General features: G+C 36.4%; 1 protein-coding gene across 1 annotated transcript in view; it reads right to left on the reverse strand.

Moving 5' to 3' along the window:
* Window positions 1-20,308, reverse strand: part of LOC145679705 (venom dipeptidyl peptidase 4) — a 76,265-nt gene that overhangs the window by 8,553 nt on the left and 47,404 nt on the right. The window contains exons 13-14 of the mRNA XM_081750274.1: window positions 19,226-19,420; window positions 14,777-14,937 (exon numbers count right to left, since the gene is read on the reverse strand). Coding sequence (XP_081606400.1) covers window positions 14,777-14,937; window positions 19,226-19,420 — 356 coding nt within the window. The remainder of the gene's footprint in view (window positions 1-14,776; window positions 14,938-19,225; window positions 19,421-20,308) is intronic.

The following is a 20,308-nucleotide window of genomic DNA, read 5'->3' on the forward strand; positions in this document are numbered from 1 at the left end:
AATGTGAGGAATGTGCTATGGAAAATTTTTTATAGGCAAAAAGCTGTCCTTAGCCAGGAAAAAAATCGTTTCACTCACTCACTCATCAAATTGATTAGGTACTTCCCAATGAGATAGAAACCTGAAACTTTGCATAAAGGTACCCTATAACAATTTGAGTATGGGAAAAGTCCGAAATCTGAGGAATGTGCTATGGGAAATTTTTTATAGGCAAAAAACTGTCCTTAGCCAAAAAAAAATCGTTTCACTCACTCACTCATCAAATTGATTAGGTACTTCCCAATGAGATGGAAACTTGAAGCTTTGTATAAAAGTACCCTATAACGATTTGAGTATGGAAAAAATCCGAAATCTTAGGAATGTGCTATAGGAAATTTTTTATAGGCAAAAAACTGTCCTTAGCCAGGAAAAAAATCATTTCACTCATTCACTCATCAAATTGATTAGGTACTTCCCAATGAAATAGAAACTTGAAACTCTGCATAAAGGTACTCTACAATAACTTAAGTATGGAAAAAGTCCGAAATGTGAGGAATGTGCTATGGGAATTTTTTATAGGCAAAAAACTGTCCTTAGCCAGGAAAAAAAATCGTTTCACTCACTCACTCATCAAATTGATTAGGTACTTCCCAATGAAATAGAAACCTGAAACTTTGCATAAAGGTACCCAATAACAACCTGAGTATGGAAAAAATCCGAAATCTGAGGAATGTGCTATGGGAAATTTTTTATAGGTAAAACCTTTCCTTAGCCAGGAAAAAAATCGTTTCACTCACTCACTCATCAAATTGATTAGGTACTTCCCACTGAGATAGAAACTTGAAAGTTCGCATAAAGATACCCTATAACAATCTGAGTGTGGAAAAAGTCCGAAATGTGAGGAATGTGCTATGGGAATTCTTTTATAGGCAAAAACTGTCCTTAGCCAGGAAAAAAAATCGTTTCACTCACTCACTCATCAAATTGATTAGGTACTTCCCAATGAGATAGAAACCTGAAACTTTGCGTAAAAGTACCCTATAACGACCTAAGTATGGAGAAAGTCTGAAATCTGAGGAATGTGCTATGGGAAATCTTTTATGAGCACAAAACTGTCCTTAGCCAAGAAAAAAAATCGTTTCACTCACTCACTCATCAAATTGATTAGGTACTTCCCAATGAGATAGAAACTTGAGACTTAGCATAAAGGTACCCTACAATAACTTGAGTATGGAAAAATTCCGAAATCTGAGGAATGTGCTATGGGAAATCTTTTATGAGCACAAAATTGTCCTTAGCCATGAAAAAAAATAGTTTCACTCACTCACTCATCAAATTGATTAGGTACTTTTTAATGAGACAGAGACGTGAAACTCTGTTCAAAGGTACCTTATAAGTACTTGAATATGAAAAAAGTCCGAAATTTGAGGAATGTTCTACGGGAAAGTTTTTATAGGTAAAAAACTGTCCTTAGCCAAGCAAGAAATCGATTCACTCACTCACTTATCAAGTTAATTAGGTACTTCCCAATGGGATAGAGACGTGAAACTCTGCATAAAGGTACATTATAATGACTTGAATATGGAAAAAGTCCGAAATGTGAGGAATGTGCTATGGGAGTTATTTATGGGCGAAAAACTGTCCTTAGTCAAACACAAATCGGTTCATTCTCTCCCTCATCAAATTGATTAGATACTTCCCAATGAGATAGAAACGTGAAACTTTGCATAGAGTTACCCTGTAATGACTTGAGCATAGAAAAATTCCGAAATGTGTGGCATGTGTTATAAGAAATTTTTTATTGGCGAAAAGCTGTTTTTAGCCAAGTAGAAATCGTTTCATTCTCTCAATCATCAAATTGATTAGGTACTTCCCAATGAGGTATAGACGTGAAACTTTGCATAGAAGCACCCTATAATGACTAGAGTACAGAGAAAGTCCGAAATGTGATTAATGTGCTATGGGTTTTTTTTTTATGGGCGAGAAACTGTCCTTAGCCAAACATAAAAATGTTCGTCTTCTCACTCATCAAACTGATTAGGTACTTTCCAATGAGATAGAGACGTGAAACTCTGCATAAAGGTACTGTACCTTATAATGGCTTAAGTGTTAAAAAATTCCGAAATGTGAGGAATGTGCTATTGGAAATTTTTCATGGGCGAAAAACTGTCCTTAGCAAAGCACGGTTGATTCAGTCACTCATCACATTGATTTGTTAGTTTCCAATGATAATGACGTGAAGCTGTGCATAAAGGTACCTTATAATGACTCGAGTGTGAAAAAAGTCTTAAATGTGAGGAATGTGTAATGGGAATTTTTTATGGGTGAAAACTATTTTTAGCCAAGCAGATATCGGTTCATTCATTCACTCGTCACATTGATTAAGTACTTGTTTATGAAATATTGACGTAAAAGTCTGCATATTGGTACCTTACAATGACTTGAGTATGGAAAAGGTTTGAAATTTAAGTAATGTATTAAAGGAAATTTTTATGGGTGAAAACTGTCCGTATCCAAGCAGAAATCGGTTCACTCAATGATTGACTCATTCATAGCATTAATTAGGTACTTCCCAATGAGATAGAAGGATGAATCTCTGCATAAAGGTACCTTATAATGATTTGAGTATGGAAAATGTCCGAAATTTAAGGAAATGCTATGGAAAAATTTTATGGGAGAAAACTGTCCTTAGTCAAGCAGAAATCGGTTCACTCACTCGCTCATCATATTGATTTTGTATTTCCAATGAGATAAGTCGTGAAACTCTGCATAAAGGTATCTTATAATGACCTGACTATGGAAAAAGTGCGAAATGTGACGAATGTGCTATGGGAAATTTTTTATAGACGAAAAATTGTCCGTAGCCATTAGGTACTTCCCAATGAGATGAAGATGTGAATGTCTACACAAAGGTAGCTTATAATGGCTTGAATATGAAAAATATCCGAAATTTAAGGAATGTGCTATGGAATTTTCTATGGGCGAAAAATTGTCCTTACTCAAACAGAAATTGGTTCATTTACTCACTCATCATTGATTAGGTGCTTCTAAATGAGATAGAGATTTGAAACTCTGCATAATGGTACCTATCTTTTGTAATGACCTGTGTAAATAAAGGTTCCAAATTTAAGGAATGTACTATGGGAATTTTTATGTGCGAAAAACTAGCCATTAGGTACTTCTTAATGAGATAAAGGTGCGAAACTCTCCATAAAGGTACACTATAACGGCTTGAAAATGAAATTTGAGGAATTTGCTACGGAAATTTTTCATTAGCAAAAAAAAAAAAAAAAACTGTCTTTACAATCAGAAATCGGGAATGATTCCGTTATTGAACACATCATGTGCATAGTGATAATGTTGTCAATCGTTGAGTGGTCGAGTTGGTGCCCTCCTCGCTGGTGTATTGGCTATACTTAACATACGTTATCCATATGTTACATACTCACTGCCCTCTTTTCCGCTTAGATGTTACACAATGTCGTTGCAGGATGTCTGATATCTAACAGTCATCCGTACATTACGTACGTCAGCTATAAGTTACATACGGCCATCTGTATGTGAGATCCTGACCGCCTACATACAGTCTTTTCGTTCGTGTGGAAAGTACGTTTATTCGGAACACTTATACGGAAAGTACGTTCAAATATACTTTTTCAGTTATACGTTTACTGTACGTTAAGTCCAACAACTACAGGATTTAGACATGTAGCAAACGTTTTACGTACGCCACATACAGTTTTTCTCAGTGTGCGAGTAAAATAAGTGAAAGCTAGTAATAAGTAGTTAAACAAGTTAATGAGGCACGTTCTGTGAATCAGTTAACTTTTAAAACCGTGGGCTAAGACACGTACATACTGCCGTAAATTTCGTGGTTGGAAACCCAGACAAGGAAAGCCAATATTTTGTCTTTTTTCGGTGAATATTTTTCCTTTATTGCAGTCATTCCTATTAAATAGATATTGAAATTAATTTGATAAGTAAGATAATGTAGAGGTGAGAATGTTTAAAATTAATAAAGTTTTCGAAGAAATGAGAAATCCAAAATGTAACCGATTTCGTAAATATATTGGTACCAGAGTTATATTATAGTTACCACAGTTGTTATGTAAAAATGTTCTTGATACTTCGTGTCTCTATCCGTGAACAGTGTGAGAATCTCTTACGTATCAGACTTTTCATCAACAGTGAATTTCGTGCCTTTTGCTCTTCATATTATCTTAATTTGCCCTTCGGGGGTTCGCCCCCACACCCTCGCCTTTGCTCGTCCTACTTCATCACACCTCTTAAGCTTATAATTCCCGAATTTCAAGTTTCTTTTCCTATTTCAACTCTCTAAAAGATAAGATTTTGTATTCCACGAAAACGCCTATTTAAATAACATGGTGATTTTTTCATCTTCCTTTAGACTCCTTAAAAATTAAAAATATTCAATTTTAGCAATTTTCCTGTTGGTTAGTCCCGGGAGGATACAATCGTGCCAAATTTCATCATGCCGGAAGTGCCTGAACATTTCGGGGTTTAGAAGACGTCCAATATAAATAACATGGAAAAGGTTTTTCTGTTCCCCATAAAACCACTCTAAATTTGGATATTTTCATTTTTACTGACTTACTTAGGTAATACTAACGAAAACGTTGAAGCATACCGAATTTCACGTTTGTATTCCAATTTCAAGTACCTGAAATACAGTTTATTTGTCCAAAAAAAGGCCTATTTAAATAGCATGGGGAATTTTTCATCTCCCCTTTAGACTCCCTAAAAATTAAAAATATTCACTTTTGGCAATTTTTCTGTCGGTTAGTTTCTAAATACTACAATCACGTCAAATTTAATCATTGTAGCCCTACAAGAAGTGCCGTATAATTTTGATGTGTAAAAGGTGTCCCATATAAATATGTACCATGGGAAAGATTTTACAGTTCCCCAGAAAACCACTCTAAAGTTGAAATTGTTTATTTTTACTGATTTACTTAGGTAATACTAATGAAAACGTACAAGCATACCGAATTTCAATTTTTTATTCCAATTCCAAGTTCCTAAAACATAAGATTATATGTCAAAAAAAAAAAAGACCCATTTAAATAACATGGGAAAATTCTTCATCCCCCTTCACCATTTCAACTTTCCACGTCAACCGGAAGCACCCCTTTAATTTATGACAGTTCATGTAGCTTTATATACAGTTAGGATATGTTGGTAGCAAATATTATTAAGTTTACAAGTCATTTGAAAGGTGTATATCATTGGAAGGAAAACCCGAGGCAGTATGAAACTGCGCAACATGCGCGTCATGTAATGAACTCGTAATTTCGCAATGTGAAAAGGTAGAGAACAACTAGGTATATTGAAACACCAGCTATGTCTAGTAATGTAGCAGCGAGGATTCAGCATCAAGGGTTTTGGGCCCTGTTGATACTCTTCGTATTTAGGCAATGAAAAATGAGATGTTAGCGATCGTGATTTTGTAGTTCGGGTAAATGAATTGGAATCCCGTTTGGGCATAACGCTCTGACAGATATTTGATAGAATAAATCCTCCCCGCTGTTCTAGTGGCTAGCATGTGCGCCTTTCTTGTACAGGTCTTAAGTTCGATTCCCGGTGGGAGAGCCCTTGGGAACTAATGTTGTATGTGACACATTATGACTCCTTTAAAAATGTACAATTTTAAATTTAAATCCAGCAATATGCCACAATTGAGAATTCCAATATACGATATTGACATGGTGAACTACAAAAAGAAGTGAAATATGAACAAAAACACCAGAGATGCAAAAAGTGCAGCCAAGTTCGCCAGTCTCAAAAAGTGTTGAGATGAGGATGGATGAGCCAAGTTCCTTGGCCACTGCATCTGAAAGGGACACTGGAACTTGGCGCGAGGTGTCAAGGAAAATGATGTTAAGGAACCTTAGGCAGGCACGTAGCCAAGGGGGGTCCGGACCAGAAGTAAAAAAATTAAGGAAGGATGAAACAAAATGAAATGAGAAAAAGAAGGGTCAGTGTTAAAAATAAGAAGCTACAGGAAGCTTTTGGTTACTCTTTCTTATGAAGAGATTTGTATTACTTGCAATACATGGTGGCAAGGTGAGCGAGATATCCTGGAAAAGTCAGGGAATTTGAAATTTCTAGAAAAGTTACGGAATTCTCAGCTACCAGTGAGGGAGATTTCAAGCTTCCGAAAGGATAGTGATTTTGGGTAATAGCGTGGACATTTTTTATAATAATTTTTCGTCATCGCATCCTTGCAGTATCAAACATGTAATTTCAAAAATAATTTCTGCTACTCCTTTAACCTATCATTTGGAACAGACAGTAGTTGACGGAAAAATAAAGACAAAACTTATGTGGAAAGTAAGTTCTGTTAACATTTGATTCAACAGAGAAAGGGACGCAGATATTGTAAAATATTTTACAAGACATTATTGAGTATGTACTTTTCATAATAGTGAATATGTACTTTTTATAATAGTTGAGTTCATAATGAAAGGAAAATAGTTATATTTGAATAAACAGAGGAAGGACGTATATATTGTAAAATCTTTTTCAATACGTTTTTTCTTATTATTATTATTTTACTTGAGATTTCTTCATAGTTTGTTATTAAAATACTTACCAACATATCCTCATTTTATTGTCCTAACAAACCAATATATGTTGATAGTAAAGTAGTTTCGATTAATTGAGCTCCTAGGTCTTTAGAATTTCGTCACCCCCCCCCCACGAAATCCTGGCTAAACGAACCAATATATGTTCCAGTAAAATAGTTTAGAATGATCGAGCTTCTGGTGTGATGACAACAATATTTCATGTCACGGACCCCCCCCCCTTCACGAAATCCTGGCTACGTGCCTGCCTTAGGGATAGTGGTGGTGGGCATGGTGGGTTTGGGACCACCATCAACCTTAGGAATATCAACTTTGCTAATGAGCTAAGGCACAAATACAGAATACTGCAGTAAGATTGGTGGTTCGAAACCCAGACAAGGAAAACTTATATTCCTCCACGAAGTGTCAAAGTAAATGATGTTAACGAGCCTTAGGAATGGTGTTTGTGAGCGTGGTGGATTTGGGGGTCACCACTAGCCTTAGGACTGAAATGTCCCGGCCGTGAAACTAGGAACAGACATCTTAATGTATTCGAATATGTTAGACACCTCGCGCCAAGTTCCAGTGTTCCTTTCAGATGCAGTGGCCAAGGAACTTGGCTCATCCATCCTCATCTCAACACTTTTTGAGACTGGCGAACTTGGCTGCACTTTTTGCATCTCTGGTGTTTTTGTTCATATAATGTTTACACGACAAGCAAAGTTCGATGTAAAGGTGTCATCATCCCCGAGAGAGAGAGATGGAAAGATATATAGATAAATAGAGAGATAGATATGTGTGTACACTTTGATTTCATATATTCCAGCCTTTAGGTTTCACAGTGTTAACCCATAACAATCCAAAAACTACTTTCCATTTTAGCATATTTAGGTTTGTTGCAATTATTTTTTTTTTTTAAAAAAAGCTCGGAACCAAATAATTTTATTGAGTAATGGAAAGTATTTGATTGAAATTTTATATGTTACTGCATACTAAGCTCTACTTAATGTGTCATAGTAATGGGAAATGAACGACACATCGGACGAAAGAATGCTTGGGGCCAGTCTTCACCTCCATGGTTCAAATCTGTTCCCATAACCGCAGGGTGTGTGATACTATGTGGTGCTTGCCCCGTTTGTGTAACAAACTCATGACAGTACACCCAGATTAGCTAATGGCTAAGAAAAAAGTTGATTTTTGGGTGGCCATTTTGGATTAAAGTTCCTTATATTGTCGGGATCTATTCGCAATCATACAACGAACATCTTCATACCAAGCCGAGCGGTCTGCGGCGATAGACCATCGGCTTGAAGGCCCCGGGTTGAGTCCCGGAAGGGTCATGTGTATGGATTTTAACAACATTTGTTTTTTCGTACTGTGTCAGGGGGGGAAATCGTACGGGATAAAAGGATTTTAGTCTGAAAAAAATAGAGAGAATATCCTCCCCAGGATACTTTCATGGGAGTAAGGAATTAGTAAAAATATAGGATATACATTTTATAGCAGGTTTAAAAATATGGTTTGAGTATCCTATTTCTTTTCTGTTAATTATGTTCTTCAATGTTCGAATTTTGATCATTCTCATGATATTTTCGGCTTTCAACGGAGTTCCATGAATATTATACCAAATGTTCTTTACACTTATCAAGTTCGAGAGGTTTTATGCGCCTGTAAGAAACAATTTCTGAAGATAATTCAGGTTCTAATGAATATTATTCACTAGGAAAGGGAAGTATTCCTCTCCTCTCAACATGGAAGCAGAGGGCAATTTCGCACTCTCGTCAGATCAAACATCTCCGCGTAACAAAACGAAGGTCCCCCTGTAAAACTTCTTTACCTAAAGTGTTATTATTAGTATCATAAATTTGCTGAAAGCAAACAATTTGAAGGGTTCGTCGATAATATCTTTGCTTCCTTTCTCGTCCGCCCGCCTTCCAAACGAAGAGGTGAATTTTACAACATGACTGCTGTATAAAAAGCGTGCGATTGGTAAAATGGTAAAAGTGTGTTTTTATGTATGTGTGTGTGTGTGTGTGAGAGAGAGAGAGAAGACAAAATTTTAGTTGCAAGATGACATACTTCAATTGCCGTTTTCGGTTCATAGAGCAAAAAGAATACCGCCACCAGAGAATAAAGACAAGTGTAGACCTTACCCAGTTTTCAAATTGAATAGATGGTGGTGGTAGTTCGGTTTCTTAACCTTGTAAAAATCTTCCCTGTCTTTGATTTTGTTTGTCATCATTCCAGCCAGAAATAAGAAAAAATGAGAATTCCTCAGTTTACAGCAAAGGGAATTGGGGACAAGACATTAAGGATGATATTCCTGGAAGCTCATGTATCACAATTGTTTCATTCAATAGACAGAGGACACTTTTCTATGAAGGCTTTTCAACATATTTTCTCACAAAGGGGATTTTCCTTTTGCAACCTATATGACCACTGGCAGTTTCAATCTTGGCCATTCCCGCCAGCATTTTCATTTTCGAGACACGAGACGAGACATTTCACGAGACGTCCCGTCTCGTCTCGTGTCTCGTCTCGTTTTCGAGACGGGACAGGTAGTCTGTCTCGTCTCGTGTCTCGTCTAAGAGGGTCCTGTCCCGTCTCGTGTCTCGTCTCGTTTACGTTGTTTATGTCTCGTCTCGTGGCAACACTAGTAACAGGTCTGGGTTCTATTCCCGGCTAAATGGTTTTGTATTTTTTCTTATCTCCATTTCTTCGTTTTAGCAAACTACTTTCTGTTCGTATTGCGGGGACGAAATATTTTCATTATTACATACGTAGAGGGAAAAGGTATATTTATACAGCAACTTTTGAGATGGTCCCGAAACGAGGCAGTATGTTCCAGGGGCGGATCCAGGACGGACTTCTGGGTGAGGCGGTGGGTTGTAATACTGCTACTTAGAGCTACTTTTAAGAGCGATAAAAAATAAACTATATATTTTATTTATATATAAAATAAGAAAGTTTCCTCTTTTTTGGGGGGGCGATCCCCCCGATCGCCTCCCCCTGGATCCGCGACTTGTATGTTCGTGTGTAGTTTCGAGACGATACTGAAGTATTTAAATTCAAACATATGTAGCTTTGGAAGTGGTGCATCACCAGTGTGTCTTTCGAAAGCAATGTTCCGCGGGGGGGGGGGGGAGATAATTATTTGAACGGGTGCACTGCTGGTAATATTCTATTTGTTATTGTATTATAAACGTATTATTTTGATCTCGCCAGGGGCGCTCTGTGGAGGCAGTGTCCCCGAAAAAGAGTCTAAAAGAAACATTGTGCATCATTTTCACGATATAGTGTGCATACAAAACAACAATACATTTTGTCTCGCGACAACAGTTTCTGCTTCAAACCGGAAATGATTGCAAAATATCTCTCTCTTCTTTTATGTCCCTCGTTAAGATACATGCGTATACCAAATTTGAAGTGAATACCACAAGTGGAAAGTATAAAATATTAATTTTAAGGAAACACAAACACACACAGGGACGTACGCAGGGGGTGGGTCCTGGGGGTCCGGACCTCCCCCGAAATTCCAACTTTTGTGTAAATTTAGCCTAATTTTAGGGACAAGTTTAGGAATTTCAATATAAAATACCCTGATATTGAGTTTGGACCCCTCCCGAAATAAATTCCTGCGTACGCTACTGCACACACACGCTTATACACACACACACATACACACAAATGAGCACCTCTTGAAAATTGTCTCGTCGGCAGCGTACATAGTTATAATATATAAGATACGTGGAAAAGTGCCCCTTTCGATTTAATAGTTTTAGTTGCGGGTCCGGTTGCAATGAAATGCCGTGTATAATAGAGTCAAGCTTATTTTCAATCACTTATGCAATAAAAATAAACTTTCAAAAAAAGAAAAAGTGATAGAAAAACTTGTTGGGAATCGAACCCAGGTCTCCTGCCCAGTAGGCTGACGTCGTTCCCCTACACTACTTTTTTTTCTGAGCTAAGCTTTTTTTTATTTATTAACTATTTATTTACATGCTTAGTAGTACATAAAGATCACAGGAAGGTTTAAAATAAAAAAAGAAAAATACTCACCAAAACATATTGATAGTATATACAAAAGACCAGACGATTAAGTTAAGACTGTTAAAAAATTAGCAAAATATTTCCGCTTACGAACAATAGAAATGCTGGTAGCAGCGGATTTTAGGAAAGCAAGGTAAAGATCAGGGTGATAAGGTCCGGGGGTGGTTAACAAATAGACAATAGTGTGTGCCACAAACCAAATCACAGTATTATTCTTTGTAACAGGGTAGTAATTAAAATCTGGGTAGAGTATTAAAGCAGTGGCACGAAAAGAGGAAGGAGGAAGACGGCATATTTTGCTTAAAAGTACACACAACTGCTGCCAAATACTAGTGACTGAGGAGCAAGTTTCGAATCTATGACTAAGAGAGTCAGGTTGTTGGCAAACATTACACAAGTTATCAGCGCCAATGTTTAAGTGATACAAACGTTCTTTTGTTTCATATGGGTTATTAGCAATAACATACCAAAGAGATTTGTGGGTATAGTTCAGAAATTTAGCATGAACATTACACCAGATACGAGACCAGTTATGAGAGGGTTGCTTGACTATTATATGTGGTGTAACTGCGGGATGAATGTTTAAATAGTACCAATACAAGTCCTTAACAGACATGCATTCTATTTCACATTTTGTCAAAAGTGCATAAGCCATGTCTATTATGACGTCTTTCAGGTGAGGATATTTCCAACTCCACGGCTGCCGTGTCGTGACAAAACGCTGTAACTTTGGCGAAGAAGTTTTGCGAAAATGAGCCTTAAAGTTTTCATCCGAAAATGTGATCTGTATCGTGTAGAACCAGTGTAACTAGGCAATAATGGTCAACCAATCAATTTTCACCAAATTTAATCACACAACATGCATTTACGTAGCATTACATGTAACCACGTGTTTCCAAAGTCAAGATACACTATTTCTACACGATACAGATCACATTTTCGGATGAAAACTTTAAGGCTCATTTTCGCAAAACTTCTTCGCCAAAGTTACAGCGTTTTGTCACGACACGGCAGACGGGAAGGCATTGATAGGTCCCTCAAGGTCAATACAGGCAAAACACGCTGCAAACACCGCTGCAGAGACAGTGCTGTGAGTAGAACACGCGACCTGACAGCTGCGATGTAACAAGAGAGCTTTGGCTTGAATGTTTACATCTAGAAAGCCAATGCCCCCGTCCTTGGGAAGCAAACGTAACTGAGTAGAAGAAACACGTAATAATTTGCCGTGCCAAAGGAAAAACAACGCAGAACTATGTAAGGAGCAGGCGATATTGTGAGGGAGGGGATAAATCTGGGCGAGGTGTCAGAGTACGCTATACCCAGTCTGTTTAAGAAACAACGTTCTGCCTAATAAACTAAAATGACGATGTTTATGAAAATAAAGAATATTTTTAATTTTTGCAGCAACGTGGGCAAAGTTAGTAGTAATGGTACGTGTGGTATTAGGAAACCATTCAATTCCTAGTATTTTAAGAGAGTCGACAACCTCAAAATAAACCCCATACTCTTGAGTACAATTGTCATTTAAACACATAATTTTCGTTTTACTGTCATTTAATTTTGCACCAGATATTCTTTGATACTTGGTTAGTAAATACAGAATATGTTGAATTTCTACAGGGCTGTTCACGAAGTAATGTGTGTCGTCGACATAGCTTTGTGCAACAATTTTAGTATTATATACAGGGACCCCTGGTAAAAGAGATTGAACAGAAAATAACAAAGGAGCCAGAGATAAACTAAATAAAATACTGGACATGCTATCGCCTTGAAGGATTCCGTTATTAAAAGGAATCGCGACACTTAAGCCACCATTAATCTTCATCTTAGTGATTCTCTGAGAATAGACACCTTTAATCATAGAGATAAATTTGTCACCAAAGCCAAAGCGAGTTAACACATGAAACAAGTATTGATGCTGAATTCTATCAAAAGCCTTAGAGTAGTCCGTTGAAAGAATAGCCACTGTATGATCAGTTCTACACTCATAATATGCTATAAAATCTCGAAGATTGGATAGCGCTTCCTTCTGGGGAAAGCCCCTTTTGTTCATATTAATGAGCCAGTTTGCTAATCCCTCTTTTTCTTTCTGTGTTAGGTACGGTTCTGTGGTCTCTACACGCACGATCTCTGCTACGATTCTCTGCTCTTCGGTACTGTGATCATGAAGTTATCCATCAGCGTTACCCGAGGAAGTCCATAGATTGCCGATGCCTTTGGTATGGAGTGTTCTTTCTTGTAACAAGCCTCCAGATCTTTTTGTAGATCCTCGTTTGAATAAACTGGCAGTTTAAGCTTAGGCCTACTAAACTCATTAGGCCTTATGCTAAGTCGTTTTGACGTATGATTAGCATCATACTAAGGGCCTGACTACTCCATAAAACACGTGTTAGTCGAATTCCTTAGTATGACACTAATCACGCGTTAGAACGATTCTGCATATGGCCCATTATCTCTGAATGAATCAGGAAAATTCTTAAAGACATGCAAGGAAAACAGGCGTATTTCAGACTAAGCTGATAATAGCTATTCCGCTAACAATATTTGAATACAGTTCCACGACAAAGCGAGAATGATGTAGTTCAGTGTTAAACGAATTAGCTAAAATATAATAAATTTATTATTCAAATGAAATGTCATACCGTAACTGTGCCGCTAATTTTGCATGAAAATCTTGGGAAACTGTATGAATGTTCAGTTACTTGAATTTGAATTTATTTTATGGCCTTTAAGCATCTAAGGTTCCGTTCGGGATATGGTGAGGAAGAGAATGTTGGAAGGTAGATGGCTAGGGCCTATTTTGTAGGTACCATCCCAGCATTCGCCTCGTGTAGGTGAGGAAAATCTCTGGAAATACCTCAGTCAGGATGGTCATCCGAATGCTAAGCCATCGCTTTATCACTTTTTTTTAAATGTTTGTCTCAACCGAGACATTCAGCCTTAAGGCTCCTCGCGTCAATTTGGCGTAATCCAATCACGATAGCGACACGAACACAAAATATGGAGGACAGTTAAAAATGCCCTTGCTCTTTAGAGGGATTCGAATCCCCAGTGGATTGCTGCCTCATGATCCGAAGCCTAATGCCCGAAACCAGTGCCATTGAGCCACAGCCATTTGGTGAATATTCAGTTACTAACAGTAAGATTCAGCAGATGCTTGTAAATTGATCACTGAATTAATGCTTGAATCAAGGAATTCTGCTAGAAAATACAAACGTAAAGCATGATCGGACACTCAAAGAAAAAAGTTAATCCTCGACCAGTGCAAATGTATTACGAAAGGTAATGGTCGAACACTGGTAAATGTTTTTGTACACAATTATAACTTCAGAATTGTTTATTTCATGCAGATGAATCGAAAATTAGTCATTATTGATGTTTTTACAAATTTTCAGTGGTCTAGCACTAGTTAACAAAGAATATTTCATAAGTCGCTGTCCGATCACTATATTTTATCGATTTATTCTTCAAATCTTACAGTTATCACTAAAAGTTTATTACTAAAATATGCTCTACAGTTCCATGCAACAGAATAGTATGTGCATTTCTTACCTGGTACGATAAAACTACGAAAAAAACACGAAAAACAAAGCACTGTCGTTCTCATTTGCAACAGATTATAGCTGTCGGAAACTCAGTGTGTCTTCCGTAAGCATACATTTGACGGCTATTACCGAATGCATGTGCAATATATTTTGACAATACCTTTGGAATTGGTTCAGAATAAGCTATAATTCAATTATATAGGAAAATCATGCTTTTTCTTATCGGAAAATAAGCCTAATACACGGTATTAAAGTGAAAAGTGGTCGGCAACTAGGAGGTGGTCGAAGACAGGCACAACCACCCTACGACTATTTAATTCTGACCAAAGTATAACCTCATTCTGAACTTCTACACAATAGTGTATTACTGAAAATCACTAAAAATGTAACAAAAAAGATGTCTTTATTTAGACAATTAAAAAGTATAAAAGTTTCAGTTTTATTTCTTGGGCATAAAATTTTTAGTTTATTGGCAATTTTAATAATATATTCCTGATTTGCTAGGAATATAAGAACCTAACAGAACGTAAACTAATAAAAAAAAGTCTACAACAAAGTGTGATGTAATTTCTAGATAAATATCAGCACTTAGATCTACATTTTGAATAACTGTATTACCATAATAGATCCAACTGGTGACAGGTGCAACTGATATTCCACCAGAGAAAACTCCCGACTTGTCTTTGGCCAAGGTCATTGCAGTGGCATATCCTCCATAGCTCCAACCCCAAATTACTGTTCTATTCGCATCAATGAAATCATAATTTTCTTGAAGTTTTCTAGTGGATATAAGAAAAAAGAATGAAATATATTAGCATCATAAATACAGTCTTGTTCTAAAAATCTTGACCACCTACCTTGCTTTAGAAGTTCATATACTGACAACTGTTAAATTCTAATATTTTGAGTCGTAGTAAAGATTTCAAATTCACATCTGTTTGGCTTAGTTCCAACTATAGATAAGAATGCAGAGCTTCTCAACGAGAGGTGGTTGGCCAGGATATTTTGAATAAAGACTGTATCTAATATGAATAAAGTTTGATACTTATCAAATAAAGTCGGACTTGGTTTTAGCAACCTCAATTTATGCAATACTTGAATATTGTGTCAAAATTCAGTGAGACCAACGAATTCCTCATAAGGAAAATTATTTTATATCAAGCTTAGTACGATATTTACAAACACATGAAACTTGTATATAACAGGTCTCAAACTCAAATAAATAATATGTTTGATCGAGTTATCAAATACTTGAATCATTCCCAACCTTTAATGCCTGATACTGATATTACACATCTTAATTACAATGACATTCCGTTATAACTAGGGATGGTCAATTCTGGAATTTTTACTTTCCAGAATCCGGTAAGTAAAATCGGAAAAATTCCGGAATTCGGAAATATTCAGATTTCGGAAAATATTCGAATTTCGGAAAATTTTGGCCATCCCTACTTCGTGTAACGGCATTCGATCCATTTGATGTTATAATCGGGTCCGACTGTATATCGTTCATGAAGTACATTTTAAAATGATTTTGGTCTACAGGATCCAGATAGTATTTTAGAAATATATATATATATATATATATATATAATTTCTTTGGATTGATATTTCTTTTTTCAATATAATCCGTGAGTTAAACAACTTATTTCAGTTGGAATTCACTGTTTAAAGTGAGTTTCAAGTCATTACTCAGATTTTCATCCAAGGTTTTGTACCCATATCAAGGACTACGTGCTTTAAAGATTTAGTGACAAAAGAGCACGCTTTTATTCAAATATTTTGACACACAATAACTTCTAAAGAAAGAAATTGCTTGATAAACTAACTTTTACTACCGTGCTAAGTTTACAAACACTCAGAGTAGTTAAATTTTACAAAGCTTATAATAAACTAGTCAAATTAATATTTGAAAGTTCATAGGAAGGGATACTTGAGCTGAGAACCTGACATGCAGTAATTACTTTCAATGTCAAAAGAGAAAAAAATGTTGGTTGAGTAATTTTGTCTTTCTTGTGTAAGTGTAGTATGTTTTATTTATTTATTTATTTATTCAGAGAAGTTAATTCGAAGTTACATAACTTCCTCTTCTCTGGCTAAAAGAGAAAAGATGCATAACTTAGAAGGGACAAGGTATACTAGTGGTTAGAGAGTTAGATTCACGTCCACGTGGTCCTGGGTTCGACTCCTGGCCGGTGATTCCCTATTTTCGGCGTCCACCAAGCGTCGTGACGCAAACTGGGTAGTCACATAAATAAAACATGTGACGGGCACTGCACTAAACGGCGTGTCGAACATTTTGGCATTTGAAGGCTGCGCTCCAAGTTCCCTTTAAATACTGCTAGCAAATGAGAGGCCAGCGGTATTGCCACGTTTATTTTGTACACATCCACGTCTATCCTCTGCCACCTGATCGCGCTGTAGTTCGTTTGCTCAGCCATAGCCACATCCCTAAGCACTCGGCAACATCGCGTCAGAGCTTGCGTTTTATTCGTTTAGCTGAAATGCCAAGATATTTGTCACAGGCTTTAGGTCTAGAAGGATCCTGATACGCCTGTTAGAGACAGAGCGATGCAGCGCACTGACTGTGTTAGTCGCTGGGCTGAACGTAGTTCAGCCGATCGCTGACAGATGAAGTTGGAACGCCTCAGGCTCACAAAGGGCTGTCACGCCAAGCGATATTTGGTTTTTGGTATAACTTTAAGGAAATGGTAAGATTGTAGTTATGCAACACAAATAGTAATAATAATAAATTTCATTACTTAGCCTTGCAGATGAACAAGACAATTTCATTTCGAAAATTAAGTGCGGATTTTCATGCAAGCGTCCGTTGCGTTCGTTGCTTGCGACTTCTATGTGTAGCCAACAGAAAGTTGTGTTACACGTAGAACCGTAATTAAACATCTTTCTTAATTGGCTATTCATCCACATCGCAAGCAAAGAACGTAGCGGAAGCTTGCATGAAAATGTGCCTTAATCAAACCGAGCAACGCTTTGAACGGCAATCAAACATAGGATTAACCATTTATTCCTTTCTGTGAAATTCTTGTTAATTAATGAGCGTACGTATAGGACAGAAAAATAAAATTGGTAGTTGAAGAAAGAACCTTAAAACGACGCCACTGTTTAGTGTAACAATATTAAAATATAATAATAATATCTAGGGTTCCGTCAAGAAAATTTTGTAAGAGTCAAAATGAAAATGTAAAGGGACAGCATTGAGACAGTATTCGCTAATAGACGTACCTTGCCCAAGAGTGACATCTAATTACAACTTCTTTTATCTTAGCTCCAGGAAGGAGAAGAGGAACGCGAACGGTTTGAGAACTTCAAGGTGGACGCCAAGGCGAACCTGAGAGAACTCTACTACATTTCTTCTACATCTTAATAATTTTACCCTCAAAACAAGAAACAATATAATGTGTTGCTAAGATCTGAACACATCATTCTCAAGGACTACCTCGGGAGAGTAATGTTCCTGGAAGTATGAACGAACTACACGGTTTTGATTATTTGGCTTTATCCATGTCTTGCCACGTAACATTTATACAGCAGAAATCAAAAGCTTGCTGTTATCGGCCCTCGTGACCGAGCGTTCTAGCGCTACGTGCTAGTAACGGACATCGCTTTTGGCGTGAGTTCAAACCCGGCCCAAGGAAGATTTTTAATTTTTTTTTAATTTTCAGAACACTTTTTCATTAAAATAAAATGAAAATAATACTCAAAAAAGTGATTTACTTACTTTTGTGCAAATAAGTAGTAGTAGTAGGAGGAGGAGGAATAGGAGTAGTAGTAGTAGGAGTAGGAGTAGTAGTAGGAACGGGTTAGAAGCCCCACAGGGCTCGTTTTGTTCCACTTTGACCCCCTATGATATAAATTTTGTGACCAACTTAAAACAGCTGGCTAGGATAGCGCGTATAACAGCTGGCTAGAGTAGCGCGCGAAAAAAGTACTTCCGGAAGCTTCGCTCTTCCGAGCGGATCGTCATTCTCATAAAGCAAAATTTTCATAATTTTCTATACTTAGTTACAATGATTATGATAAAGTATGCCTGGAAGAAACACAGACGACAGCAGAAATAACTAATAAAGACTGCTTCATGAATCAATTGCAATGGCTTTCAGTGTTTTATCCATGTTTAGTGTACATGCCTTCGGCAGGGAAGACCCGAGTTTGGGAACTTCTGTATTTTTGGTTACCACCTTAAGCTGTAGATTAACGATCTTGTATAGTTTTGGTTCTGAAATGGAAGTTAAATACCAAACAAAACTAACATAGTTTTATTTGATTTTTCATTCATTTTGCTGGTGTTTCTAAGAATTATAACAGTTTTCGTCGTCGAGCTATTAAAACAAATAATTTATTCGAATAGCACAATTGCTAACGTTGATAAAGAACAAAATAAAAAATATTATTAAAATATTATTATTATTATTATTATTATTATTATTATTATTAATAATAATAATAATAATAATAATAATAATAATAATAATAATAATAATAATAATAATAATAATAATAATAACGTATTTCCTTTGATTTTTGTGTTCTACCGTGTTTTTAACCTTCTTCATTAGTGTAATTGTGATATTTGAGTAATATAGTACTCTCTTCACTTCATTTTAATTCACTTTAACAGCTCCAATGACGAAAATGGAATTTTTCAAAACTTCAAAATGGAAATAAAACTGAGTAAAAGATGAATGAAACATCAAAAGCCCTTTGAATTAATTTTTGTGTTAGTTTGTGAAATCTTCAGAGAATATAGAAATCGGTTCATAATGTGATGATGATACACTCAGAATTAGTTCTTATCTGGCTAACGGCACTTCTTGTTTTCACCAGAGTGTGTGGTGTGTCAGGAGAAGGGAGGTGGGGAGTGAGATTTGAGACAGAACAGAACTTAAAAAGAGAATGTTTATTTTTATTCCAAATCATAAGCAATCTTCTTAACGTAAAATCGTTAAAACGTATTTCGAAATTAAGAAAACTCATTTTCTGGATTTAGTGACATGACTTTATATTAAGTTATTGACATTAAATCAAGACATTATATTAAGTTACCTGGTAACATTTATTTGATCTTCTATTTCAACAGTTCCCAAATTTCTGTAGCCAGCAAATAGCATGTTGTCTCCTTTAAGTCCTGATCCTCTGCCATCAATAAGGGCAACAATAATACTCCTGTTTGTAACCAGATAGGTGGAGTAATCGATATTGAAGTCATCTGATATCTGGTTAGAATTCGGACCTGCATAGCTACAGTTAGACACAAGAGCTTACATTTTAAAGTTTTTTCTGAGTAATAATTACAAGAAAATATTAATCTAATACGTAATAAGTATTAGTGCACATTATTAGATTATTTAATACACATTTTGAACTTACGTTTAGGAATTCCAGAATAAAACAGTTACTATATTAAGCGTGCGACTTTATAAACTACAAGAAACTACTCATAGTTATTATTATAATAGTCAACTCCATACCCACACTTGAATGAAATTTCTTGTCTGCTCCCAAAGTTGAACAATGCTGAGTCTGATCAGAGGAAACGTGGGTGAATATTTGTAGTGACCAGAAGGTGTTGGGATTGTTGCGTTCACCCAGTGTCCTGAGGACAATTGGGGAGCTACTTGAAGGAAAGAAGTAACAAACTCCGGTCTAGAAAGCCAGTACTAATGGTTAGGGGAACCAATATTCTGACCACACATCACTCCAAAGGTATGAGTGTCACAAACCGCTGGTCGGTCCTGGCTTCCTAAAGGCTGTTGCACCAGAGCTTTGGTTTTGTTTTTATTATAATAATTTTTATCTACAGGAATTATTAACAATAGTTTAGCCAATTTTAAACGTGTCAGTATCTATGAAAATTAACAACTTAAAATTTTATACAAACTTTTAGAAACAAAGATCATTGGATGGAAATTTAGCACTTAACACCAGCGTACGAAACCCTGGGAGCATGAGGGGATATTCTTCCAATTAATATTTCTGGATGAAAATTCACCTTGACTGTGAGTTGAATAAAATTACTGTGAGTTGAATAAAATTATACTATTGTCAGAAGCTTGCAAATTAATTACAGTAATTCATACATAGGACTAGTTAATATATACTAGTACTTCATTTGTAGGCCTAATTTGT

The sequence above is a fragment of the Thermobia domestica genome, chromosome 2 (genome assembly GCF_964235325.1).
Source record: "Thermobia domestica chromosome 2, izTheDome1.hap1.1, whole genome shotgun sequence".
Lineage (NCBI taxonomy): Eukaryota > Metazoa > Arthropoda > Insecta > Zygentoma > Lepismatidae > Thermobia > Thermobia domestica.